The sequence below is a fragment of the Anguilla rostrata genome, chromosome 11 (assembly GCF_018555375.3).
Source record: "Anguilla rostrata isolate EN2019 chromosome 11, ASM1855537v3, whole genome shotgun sequence".
Taxonomy (NCBI): domain Eukaryota; kingdom Metazoa; phylum Chordata; class Actinopteri; order Anguilliformes; family Anguillidae; genus Anguilla; species Anguilla rostrata.
Genome location: NC_057943.1, coordinates 22,559,210 through 22,572,286, shown reverse-complemented (window position 1 = coordinate 22,572,286; position 13,077 = coordinate 22,559,210). Strand labels below are relative to the sequence as shown.

Here is a 13,077-nt window from a genome sequence, read left to right as displayed (position 1 = left end):
ATGCGCAATTCATAAAACATGCAGACATTCTTTCAGTTTTTGTGCATATTCCCAAGTGTATCAGATGATGAATGCCGATTGTTCTTAAATTGTGTGTGCCTGTCCGTGCAATTATCATAAGGAAACACCATAGCAATCCCATAAAAATCCCATACAAGGCATGCTGCCATTAGGGTCACGTGCATACAGAAGCCATTCTATCAGTCTCCACTAACATGTCTGTGCAGTCCCTAAATACACATTTACTCCCCAAGGAGTACATGTGGGTATTTATATACTATCATGAAACATGTTCATCAATTTTTAATCAATAAATAAAACAAATTGCATGTGCTCCTAACAAGTTCATTATCACAACCTAAAACTAAGATAAAAATAGGAGTAAAAAAAATATTGTAAACTGGAATGAAAATAAATACCAGTTTTTGAAAAACTACAACTTGTAAACCTGCTAATAAAACTGAAATTGAAATAAAAGTTGAAAGATTTGAGCTTATTCACATAAGTTAATGTAGTTAAAATCAATAGCCCATTTATGACTATAATTATATTTATAAACATTTAGTTGTTAATATGAGGTCTGTAACTTTAATTGACTTTGCATCAAGCAAATGGAAACCTCTTCTGCGCATATGCCATGAGGCCCACTGTATCTCACACAATGACTTGCGCTCAACAGAGTTCGCACATAAAAATCAGGGGTGTTCGTAGTTCCATAAATTTGCATGTTACAAATGTGACACACAACTGCTTTATATACAAGCCAAACACACGCGAACATGAGCGTTCTCCTAACAAGGAAATTTATAAAGAAAAGCATGTAGTTTCTAGCAGTCAAGACATAAACCACCGGATTCCACAGCTATTTCCAAAGCTGTACCAGTAATTAATGAGTAAACAGTATGAGAAGATCCTTTACCATGAAATATCAGAAATGACCAACACTTCTGACATGTTTGTTCTTTGTAAAATTTATTCAGGAAAGAACCGAAGGAGAGAGAGCGAACACTTTGAGGTAAAAAAAAAAAAGAGCAAAGAGGACTGAAATACGCAACAGGAACAGCGGTTCTGCAGTGAAAATTCCCATTCAAATAAGCAAACTCAGTTCTGCTAATGCCACTATACAACCATCTTTCCCTATTCCCTTTCATAACTTTTATATAGTAGCCTTGAAAGCAGTGCTGCCACTCCAAATTCACATGTATTAGTTGCTAAGGCTCGCTGAGCTAGGCTGCTGGATGATGAAATGTAGTCTACAATGTACCAGTTGTACATTTGTCTGGAATACTAATTTGCTTGTGCTATACAGTGAAAAGCATGAAGGAATATTTATAAGAGATAGAATAGAAATGTACTTTGCTATTCTCACTACTAAGTTGTTACCTTCAAATCCTGAACATGACAGACAAGGCTGACTCAAGATGATAAGGCACATGTGTACAGTGCACAAGTAGTCACCCAGTGACAAGAGGAGAGTGGAACTGACGTTATCCATACACCATAGTAATTTCGGTCACCAGATGTCAACCAATTCCAGCATTTGAAGGATATTGGAATGACACCTGAGACAGAGTTTTCCACTTGCATTAACTAAGTGCGAGCTTATTTACTTTCTTGTGGAAATTGAGTCATATTCCTCTTGCAGAATTCAGACACTGGTAGATTCCATGTCTTGAGGCAAACAGGCTATATAATGACATCACATGGACTGAAACCACTAAATAGGTTTGTTAGTGTTTCAATGTTATGGTCTGCAAGGTTTTCCATACCTTCTGTCCTGTCAATCGGCTTTAAAAAGAAAACACTAAGAAGGAGTTAAAAATCAAATGATTTTGATAGAGCAGATTCTATATAAATTCTCAGCTCAGCTAATGCTCACCCCTTTATGATGTCTTCACCAGCCCTACCTATGCTACATCTAAAACTATATCCTCACATCCATTTTCTATTTCAAGCACTCACTCTTGCACATACTGACATCAAACATTATGGCTTATGTATTTACTACTTCTAAATAGGCTATGTGTTAATCACTAAAATCGGTTGTGACCTTGACTTCATCTCAGTTTGTAAAATGCCTACATGTAAATCCATACACAGCCAATAGCCTGTGAATGATCTCAACTCATTTAAGCAAGCTGATTATGGGCAAATTTCATAATAACTTTTTTTTTAAATTTTACATTAAAATTTTGCTATCTGGGAGCCTTAAAACCTTGCTGAAGAATACCCAGCTTGTTCTGAATTTAGATTTACACCAGTGTACATACCTAACCTGTTTCTATCTCTTAGCCCACAAGGTCACTTCATTCCCAAGATGCTGACTACTTCCCAAGAATATCTAAAAACTTAATGGGGGGTACAGCTTTCTCCAACAGAGTCCCACTGCTGTGGAATAACCAAAATTTATAAGGAAGTCAGACAGGCTTACCACTTAAGTGTAGATTAAAGACGCACGTTTACGATCAGACTTATAATCAATTACAGTCTGGAGACAGGGGAGGAGAAGCCTGTAGCCATAGAGTGTTGTGGAGTGGCATCCTTCCCTAACAGTCACCTGTCAACAGCTGTGACCCTACTTTTCCTGGGCTGGCTCTTGATAAGAGGGTAGAGTGGTTTCTCTCATGACAGCTTAGGTCACCCTCACCACTCAGGCTCACCCGCTATCCCAGCTGCCACCTCAAGACTGCCACCTAGCTGCCGTGAACCCATCAGCATGAACACTGACTCAATGACCTTGGTGGTCATTAAAACCTGCAACCTGAGCCTGCCACAGGAGGATGGGCTCCCGCCCTTGAGGGAAGCAGACTTCATCTGTGTCACCTAGGAGTTTTTCTCTGCCACGGTCACACTTAGCTTGCTCTCATGCTCTTGGCCTGCTCTCGTTTAGACCAGGGTCCATTGCCAAGGACACTGTTTGTAAAATGCGCTATACAAATAAATTTGATTTGATTAAAAACAAATTGCAGAAGAAAATGAAGAAAAATGCCTAAGTCCAATATAAACATCTGCAAGGATAAGAATTTGTTCCTAATGGCACAGATAATAACCCGGTCTCCAGAGTGCAGAGGAATTCTGGAAGGCAATGTTCACCAGAGAAAGGGCACGACAAGCCTCTCCTGAGCCTCCACCAGCTTTAACACATCCCACACTGCATGAAAAACCCTGAGAAAGGCTAACGGCACACTGAACCACATATGTGCCGTATGTGGGATTAATCTGCTCTTCCATCTCACGGCTTTCATATGGTACATGTTACTGTTCCATGTATTTATCGACTTACTCATTTATTTATTTTTCACGTAAAGCCAATTCTCTGGCTGTTTTTGGTTAGCGTGCTCATCCCCTTGACTGCACAGAGAACGGTAAAGCACACGAGGTGCAGCCTGTGTTTCATTTCTTCATTATGTGAAAGTTGGCTCGATAAAAACGAGAGCTTGTTGAATAAAGAGAGCCTGAGCATTTTCCTGCATTAGTTTATCAGAAGTCTTTTCTTTAGATTTTAAAGATTCATTATTGAATACAAGATTATTTTAAAAAGGAAATCTGGACATTTATATGCCACAGATGGCTTTTGGTCTCCACATTCAGCCACTGTTGACATTCCTACATTTATCTGAACCCCTTGACTCTCAAAGGTGCCAAGAGACAAAACCACAACCACCACCCCCCCGCCCCCCACCCCCCTCAATTTATGTCTTTTTCCCTGCTCTTATTACTCTTACTCTTATGGCTCCTCTCATTGGGGACAGCAAATGATCATACATAGCTTAAATTAAATGGCTGCCGTTAAGGCATTGGGATGGACTCATTCGTTTTGGCTTTGACGCCCACGTGAAAATACCTATCTGCATGACCATTTGTGCCTTGCCTTACAATCCAGACAGCCGTGGTGCCCGCAGCAGGAAAGAAACAATTGCCCATCCCCTCTCATGGAAACAAGATAAGTGTTAACTAAACACAATAAAGTGGCCTTGCCCTAAAAATGATGATATTTGAGATTTCAGTCCCTTTGACAAATACGATTCTTTGCTTCATGTTGCTGAAAACAAGCCAACGATTGAGACCGTGAAACAAAGAAATCAGTAGAGGATTTCTGTACATTTAACCGTCTTTGCCCTCTTATCATGGGAAATCAAGCTCCACTAAGCCTGTGTATGAGAGTTGATGAAAGCAAATTTCACTGCTAACTATACTACAGAAACAAACCACAAGTTTAATCTCCTTCTCTCTGCCCTTTGAGACTTGTGCCAACACACCCACTTCTTTTTTTCCCATTTGGTTCCAGCGACACAAAGTATACTGCGCAGGTTGGAAGCAGAGTGAACTGTGCTGGGGAAAAGTCAATCAGATATTATTCTCACTACTCTGTATAAATAAATATTAAAATGCAACAGATCCATTTAATGACACTGAAACTTAGTGATGACTATGATAACACTGAAACCTGGACATGGTGGCTTAATTTAAGAGATGATTTGTGATTGTTTAAGATCACATAGCATCATAGCAACCAGAATCAGATAATACACAAAACAGATAATGCTTGTAGAGATGGACAAATACAAGGATATTTCACAAGGTGCAGTGCAGTGCTAGCAGAAATTAAGAAAAGGTAATAGAAAAGGAAATAAGAGGAGGGGGGATATTTTTAGCAGGACAAAGTCCCATTCTGAATCCACTGAAACAAATTAGCAGCCCACCATTTCATTATGACTCTTAACACTCTTGACTGAACATAAGAACACCCCGTCCTGAGAGAAAATAAAGTTTGTTCGCTAGCCAGTGACTCATTAAACCTCTCACATGATAGTACAGCTGTACCAAATGCAAGAAGAGGCTCCTCTGTCCCACATTGATGCCTTTGTGTGGTTTTTTGTCAACCTCAGAAATGTGTTGGGTTCATCAGAAAGCATATGGATGTTTCATGGTTTATGTGGATTCCCATCTGCCTTCCAAGAAGCTTCCTTGGCAACATGGAGGTGACAATGGGCCTGTTTCACGTTGAACGGTCATAGAACGAAAGTACACAAATACAGTGTATTGCCTCTTCCGGTTTCATATAGCTTCAATTGCAAAAATGATGCGCTGAATACAAAAATGCTCCTTCTTTAAAGTGAATACCAGTATCTAAAGCAAAGCATCCACTGATCCTGTGAAAATTTCTTTATCTTGCACAGGCTCAAATTTAATTCTTAAAACACTTCAGAGACGGTAATTGACCTAACAAACGAGCCTCCTAATCTTCGGTCTCTGACAGCCACTTCCATTTGAGCCAGCAGAAAGTCATTTTCACTCAGCAAGCACTAAAGAAATGTTTTAAGAGATGATGTATAACCACCTGCCAAAGACCTCTTCCCCCCACATTCAAATTTCTCACCCTCTCCCACTAATTTGAGGATGGTGTCTCAGCCTGCACTGATTAATAAGAAATGATCACATCGGTGCTATCTATTTATGGGACTACAATGTCTGCTGTGCATAAATAATTCAGCTTCTCCTCTAAAGTTAGACCTCAACCATGCTATTTACAGAACGCCATCGTCCTCGCATGACTTTCGATTTTCAGCACCTCATGCGTAGCCCTGTTTTGGAAGTTTGAATAGGTTCTCAAATTTTGCTCTATTTTAAAAAATTAGGACGTGTGAATTTATGTTTTGCTGCGTCAAACATCGCGTGTCGATGCGTCGCTTCACGTCGCCTGGCTGCTTGGGGGCGTGTCAAAAAAAATGTGGTGGGCGCTGGTGGGTGTTACGAAGTCCTGCTGAAAATGTGTTCCCGTTCATGCAACGTGATGGAGCATCACAATATACTTTGTCTAATAAGCTTGCAAAGAAGTAGAATAACCAGAATAAAATTAACATTACTCTCCAAGTATAACTGACTTCATTTTTTTAAATTAAGTTTTTGGGTTAGGGCTAGCGGAGTTAGTGCCGAGTTAACAAGCTAGCTATCTATCGTATATCAAACCGGATAATTAGCCGCCGATTTTAAATCCAGATAACATCCCAATATATTACAAACCGCAACAAGAAGCTAGTAATAGCTGCTTTCTACCTCGCATAACACCGGGAATGCAGCAACAGAAATTATCAGTTTTTCCTCCATCCTCAAAATGCGCTGAACTTTTCTCAACGAACAAGATTTTGGCTAGCCGGCTGAAGAAACAGCAGCACAGCCTTCACCTAATTGGCTCAATGGAACGCGCTCGACGAATTCATTTGCATAAAGTTGAGCTCTGCTCAACTTTTTCGTCGCGCTGCTACCCGTCGCTTCAGCGCGCCGCTACCAGAATGCATTGCGGGGCCGATTGACGGTTTTCCCATAGGAAATGAATGGGAGGCGTCAAATCGCGCTGCTTTCGACGCTGCAGTGGACATGCACCGTAAGAAGTGAAGATACACTGCTCAATATGTACAAGGATTTTTTCTAAATTCTCTCGAGTCCCACAGTCCTCTAATGGTAAACAGCTGTCTTCCCTCTCCCCTCCACAACCCCGTGGCAGCTGATCACTGGTTTCAATCTTTGGCTCCCTCTGTTGTAAAAGTACCCTCTACCCTGACATGAGCAGAGTCATTCAGGGTCCCTTTTTGATCTTCAGAGAACAAACCAGCCTGTTTTCGGCCTGTATCTGGGTTCCCCCAATACTCGCTTTACCCAAAATAGAGTTTGGACTGATGCCCAGACTGTGTCACATGTCCTGTTCATATTTTGAGGGCATTTCAGCACTTAAATGATTCACTTAGCCACTGATTTTTATCTAATATTAATTGTAAATGATAGTATGTGTTATAACTTGCCCAAAATATACATACACAATTTTTGCATGAATCACAGTAGAGAATTAACTGATAATCAAAAAACAAATTGCTATGTTGTTCCATTTGTAGCTCAATAATCACTATGTTGCTTTCTGTTCTGTTCTGTTCTCATGTTATTGCTGGTCCCATCATATGCATTTAGTATGTCTGCGTTTCAGCACAACCACATGACTATAATAAAGAATGCATACTTACTGTAATTTGAATGTACTTCTTCAATTTCTTTATCAGTTTGGCCTTTTGAAAACAAGGGCATCTAAAAAGGAAAACCATTCAATTTAATCATTAAAACATCCCTCAATAACACTGCTACAGATACTGAAATTCATGTGAATACAGCTGTTGAGACGACATATCTCACCACTGATACGCAACTAGCTAATGACAGTATATCAGTATATTAACTGGTCATTGATTTGTCACAGCTAGCTCCTGTTTCGCCACTTCAAGACAATATCAGATTTGTGTCATAAAATTCAAACAACAGTAGCTTAGTTATTAACAAGAACAATAAGAAAAGGACTACCAAATTAACTCAAATTTCAACAACAAAAAAATGAATTATTCTTATACATGAAGAATCAATCAAACATGACAGCCTCCAAGAAGCTGAAGTTAAACTTAAAAGTTGAAAGAAAAAAAGATCTAACAAAACTGAAACTGATTAAATAATGTGCAGTGCCCTCAAAAAATTAGTCACAACATTGATAAAGATGAGCAAAAAAGACTTTTATGTTATAAAATAATGTATAAAATAAGTTTTTGATGTGGAAAATATTATACTTTAATTATTTAACAGAATCAACTAAAATAATACTCTTCTTAAATTCAGTATTTATTTCTGAAAAATAAGTCACAAATACACACCCGTTTTCAGTACTCTTCTGCACCCTCCCTTGATATGAATTTTGGGGGAATATCTTTGACCATTCTTCCACACAGAATCTTTCAAGATCCTTCAGATACTTTGGTCTGTGGTTGTGGAATGTCTTCTTCAAACACACACATTTTCAACCGGGTTCAAGTCTAGAAACTAGAAACTAAGAAGGCCATTGCCTTCAGTAGTTTTATGGTCAATTAACCATTTCTTGGTTTTTTTGAGTTATGCTTGGGATCACTGTTTTGCTGAAAAATCCAGTTGTGGCCAAGCTTTTCTGAGCAAATAAAATTCAATGAAATGTATCACATTTTTTAAGACCATAATACCTATATACTGTATAGCTTCTTGCCTGTATTGTTATTTTATACAGCTTTCTTTGTTCAACTTTATTAAGGGTGTGAACAATCTTCGAGCGCACTGTATATTTCAAAGTGCAGTAAATGGCATAGTATATATAGAGTACATACGCATTTGGAGTTGCACTGAGCCTGAATGCGAGCCTTCTCATTCTTCTCAATCTCTTTTGCTATGTCTTGTGCTGATGAAAGAAAAAAAACATTGATTAATTGCCACAGAAAGACAACTCTTAAGTATAACCAGTGCACTTGCATACATGCTGTATATTTGCACAAGATGTTTTTGTACCAAATTTAGACAGCTCAGTAATTCTCCTAAGCAGATGTCCTTGCTAACAATGCTTGGACAGATCTTAATTTAAGACCCAGAAGCTGCCAAAAGACTAACCAGCCAGACGGTACATCATTTGTATGTCAAAAAATAAATTTAGAACATTAAAAAATAAAATCTTTTTCCATAAAAACAATACCCACTGAACACACAAAGAGGGCAATTTGTACAGTATTACCAATTAGTGTTATTTATTTTAACCTGAGTTCGTATGTCAGAATATATTGCTATCATAGTTTCCTCTATAAAAGCAAAGTGTCAGTGTAAAGGATTTCTCAGCTGTTGAGAAATTATAACAAACATTGCTTGGTATTTAGCCTGCAGCACCCCCGCGCCCCTGCCCAGGATAAGCGGGTATAGGTAATGGATGTATGGATGGATGGATTGATTGGTTTTAAAATATACAAGAGCTGCTTCCAAGCCTTTATTCTGAATATGAAGAGAATTTTTATTCCCATCAGACTCCCACTAACAGCACAGATGATTTTTCTCCACTGGCTTTCATTGTACAAAATTTTTAAAAACAAAACCATCAGCATTACAGTCACAACCTGATACCTTGGAACTCAACTGTGGATGCATTTTGTGAGGAATGATTTGACACACCGCTTCAATAAAATCAAATGAATTTAAACAATACATGATGCACATTCAATTCAAATGAAGTTTATTTAAAAAAGTGAAACAAGCACCTTTTGCATTTTTTTGTTGTTGCACCAAGTAATGGCCATTCAGACATATTTTGCCCAATGACAGCACTGAATTTGTTACCAAAAGTGGTTTCCACATCTAATGGCTCTGAAGTGAACAATAGACAATGGACTTTTTTTGTGCAAGTTCTTCTAAAACTGTTCCATACTGATGTTTATAGTAGTTTTAGGATTTCTAATTTCCTTTAGCTAATTTACCATCGATACTCCACCTCTGTCTCCTACTGTCAGACTGCACTGCTGGAAAGCAGACAAATGCTTCTCTGCAATTAAAGCCATGTGTTCAAAAGAACAGATTTTTTTTCCTTTTCCTTTTTCTTGCATCATTTGCAGTAGGCATTGGTGTACGGGCAATTTTCATTCAGACAAATTATTAAAGTTGTCGTGAGCGGGTTCCGATTAGAGGGATGTTTCAGCGTCTGACAGCTGTCAGAGGATAACACTGGGAGAGCGCATGATTGACATGCAAGGACTACCACAGTTACCTTTAGAATCTAAAAATGCTTTTAAAAAATAACTGATTCCAATGATCAAACTAGAAATCATGCAGAAGACACTGTCAAAGCGTGGCTTAATGCATGATATATCATTTATTATTTATAACAGAACCTAAAGGTTAATCAAAATGAGGTGATGCTAACAAATCATTTCAACTTGCTGAAATAGGAACCCTCCACCCTCTGGTTAGTTCTGCACAATGACAGCAGATTCTGTATGACAGTGTTCAGTATCCAGCTCCGCCGTATCCAGGAGCTGAGGGAGCCGCACAATGTGGAATGGCCTTATTTTTTCCTCTCAAGAAAACAGAATATTCAAAAGGCAATTCATTAAGCTTTGTGATATCGTGCCAAAAGGCATGCAATGGCGATTTGAGATTCAGAGAACTGCAAACTGCAATCTTGACTTATTCCTAAAGCACCAAAGATATAAACAAGTTTCCAGAAGGATTTCATAATCACGAAGGGTTTGTTTCAGCTTTGAAGGAGAGAGCAGGCTTTGCTTCATTTCACTCTGAAGGGAAAATACTGGAATCATAACCACTGTACAAATAAAGCTGCTGTACTGAGATTTCAGAGAAACCAAGCAATGCAGAGAGGTTTTTTCACAATCTGACCTAGTGTATAATATGGAGTGCATAATGTGATGGAAAAGTGGTGTTTAGGTAAATTTAAAGCTTAAGTTTTCAGTGACAATTTTACATTTGCAAATCAGCAAATGTCATGCTGTGAGAGGAATGAAAACCCACAAATCAACAGCTTGAAGCAAATAATTTTAGAGAGCTTTAAATCTGGCAACCGTTGGAATGACTGCTTCCAATATATTATCAACACGTTTACTGTGGGAAGAGAACAAAAACCAATTTTACAGAGGTTCATTTGAATAGTTTACACATCTTTGTCCTCACATAAAATGCTCAGTACATGCTCACCTATCAGTGATAGCAATTTTATTGTAAAATGTCACACATATGCCAGTCAACCTTAGAAACCTGAAGAAAATGGAATCCTCCATTATCCAAGTGTTTTTACGACTGAAATAAAAATAAATGAATAAATTGTATTTCCATGCTAGTAACTGTCCCTCTAGAAACAAAACAGAAAACCAAATTATTCAAGCGGCAAAAGCAATTCCATTAAAGTCAATTCTCCTAAAAATAAAAATAATTAGGAACTCATGAAATGCTAAAAATACAGTTATTGTGTTTATGACAAACCTTATTAAATATAGCTATTTAGCTATTCAGTAAAATAAATTAGGATTTAAATAATAATTAAATAGGATTTGGAAAGCATAGCTCAAGGACTCCTTTATTTCCGTTAGGCCAACGGAGCTACACACAGCAGGCATGCGGCTGATGTGAATGCTTGAGTGTGTTACGAGCATAAAAGCGAGGGTAGAAGCGAGGGTGGGCAAGCCAGCTATCAAAAGCGCAACGTCGCTGAGTGAGGGGATGGAAATACAATGGGAAATCAGCACCAACAGCTCCATCTTGATATGGAGTGGAAAAAATGAGCAGGTGTTCCTCCTGGAGGCACCATAGCCGTTATAAGACACACATGGGGAGTTATTTTTACAAGGGTTTTAAGGCCAAAACCAGGGCAATGGCTGCATAGCCACCATTTAATTCATGTCCTGGCATACAAAAGTCAAGTAGTTGGCCCAAACCATAACATGGGGACATATGCAAACGACAGGGGAGCAAACTATTTAGGAGAAACCACTAACTAAGGCTATGAAATGTTTGGGCAAGACCATCTCCACATCAGTTTCCTACTATATTTTAAAAAAACTAAATATTTTTTAACATTGGCTGTGCTCACTTTTGAAATGAAGACTTTTCCACTAATTCAAGGAACTGAGCCATTGTTGTTCTAAGATTCCCAAACGCCAGACGCAGTTGTCAAATTTACTCCTGCTCACAGACCCCTGAGCCTTTGCAGGAAAAGTGAAACTGCTTAACAGAATGTGCACATTCCAAAATTCTGACACCTGATGTGTCAAACTAAAGGACTAGGCTTCATGCCTGCGAATCATCTCCCTTTCCAAATACAACTGACAGCTTGGTTACGCAAAACACAGAGGGCCATACCCTCGGAAAATTCCTGAAGCAAACAACAAACAATTTGCGAATTGTGGAAAAGTCATATGATACTGTTTCTGACAGAGTTATTCTATTACTAATGCTCTGTGCTGCACCAGATCAGCAGATACATTCCCACAGGTCCCCCAGCTACCTTTTTCCACACCGGGGGAATAACACTCTCTAGCAATCCTCTTCCCTTTCACAAGCTGACACAGGAAGAGAAACACAGGCCTTTCAGAGTCAAATTCCATACTAACTGCTAAGCTCTCCAGTGTGCTCGGTCAAACTGAAAAAAACAAGGGAACAAGAAGAGCAAGCACTTTCATCCAAATTAATGAATTTGCAATGAATCGGAGTGACAGCTGATGCTGACAGAGACCTTTTGCCGAGTGATTGTCATCTGGTATATTTTTTCTGTACAAAGCTAATATTGACCTATTCTTTTATCTTTGTTCCTCTGTGAAAAGATCTCTGAGTTATACTGTGTGCACAGTCATTGTTATCTTTAGCTGTTCCTAAGGGGTCCCAAGAACATAAAGTATCTTACATTTACAATGCACCATGGGACACTTCACATCCCTGGACACCAAAACACATATCACAGCTATTGGCATCATTATCCAACTTCAGCAGACAAAAATATTTTTGATAAAATATTGTCGTCTCCGTGTCATTTGGTCTTGTGACTGGCCTGGGTACCAGCTGAAATGTAAGGCATTTCCTTACTGAACTACTTGCCAGGTCCCTCACACAGGTCCTCAACCTCAAGAGAGTGCTTGGTTAAACAAAGATTGAAAAATAATGTCAGCAGGGGAAAGCCGTTGCTAGAGGGCTGTATCTGTTTCTGGCTCTCGTTTCCACCAATTAGCCCTATTCAATACGCTAATTACTGCTATTGCTATATACTCCAATGCCAGTTCATTTAGAGACCACACTAAAGACACAAGAAGTCTTCAACTGTCATTTATGAGATTATCGATAAATCTAGCTAAAATGTCTGATCACATAACTGATTTATCAAACTCAATAAATACGTATGTATGACTAAGTACGTATGAAATCCTGAAACAGGCATTACCCTGCAGGAGTGAGGCTTCCCATCCCTGGACCATAAGCACTAATGCAGTCAGATTTCAATTCAAAATTCAAATGTTCCTAAAATAGAGTAAAAATTAAAATTAACAATTAAAAGTTCTTATATCCTAAGTACGAGCAGAAAATCGTCATGTTCTGCATTTTAAACATCACCTCCAGCTTCTGAAGTGGACATTGTGCTGGTGCTGGAGATTCCAACCCAAATCTCATACCGTTCTGAGCATTTCCACCACAAAAAAACTAGTTTTTTCGGAGCTAAACTGGCTCCGTAAACCTGCTGGTCTGGAACTATGAAACCCA

The 13,077-nt window shown here is 38.7% G+C and overlaps 1 protein-coding gene across 5 annotated transcripts in view; it reads right to left on the bottom strand.

The window, feature by feature from the left end:
* LOC135234316 (E3 ubiquitin-protein ligase RAD18-like) overlaps nt 1-13,077 on the bottom strand; it is a 54,957-nt gene that overhangs the window by 25,035 nt on the left and 16,845 nt on the right. For all 5 annotated transcript variants that reach the window (XR_010324069.1, XR_010324070.1, XM_064298793.1 and 2 more), the window contains 2 exons: nt 8,169-8,239; nt 7,017-7,077 (listed from right to left, as the gene is read on the bottom strand). Coding sequence is in view for 3 of the 5 variants with exons in the window: in XM_064298793.1 (XP_064154863.1) it covers nt 7,017-7,077; nt 8,169-8,239 (132 nt within the window). In the remaining 2 variants the exon portion in view is untranslated. The remainder of the gene's footprint in view (nt 1-7,016; nt 7,078-8,168; nt 8,240-13,077) is intronic.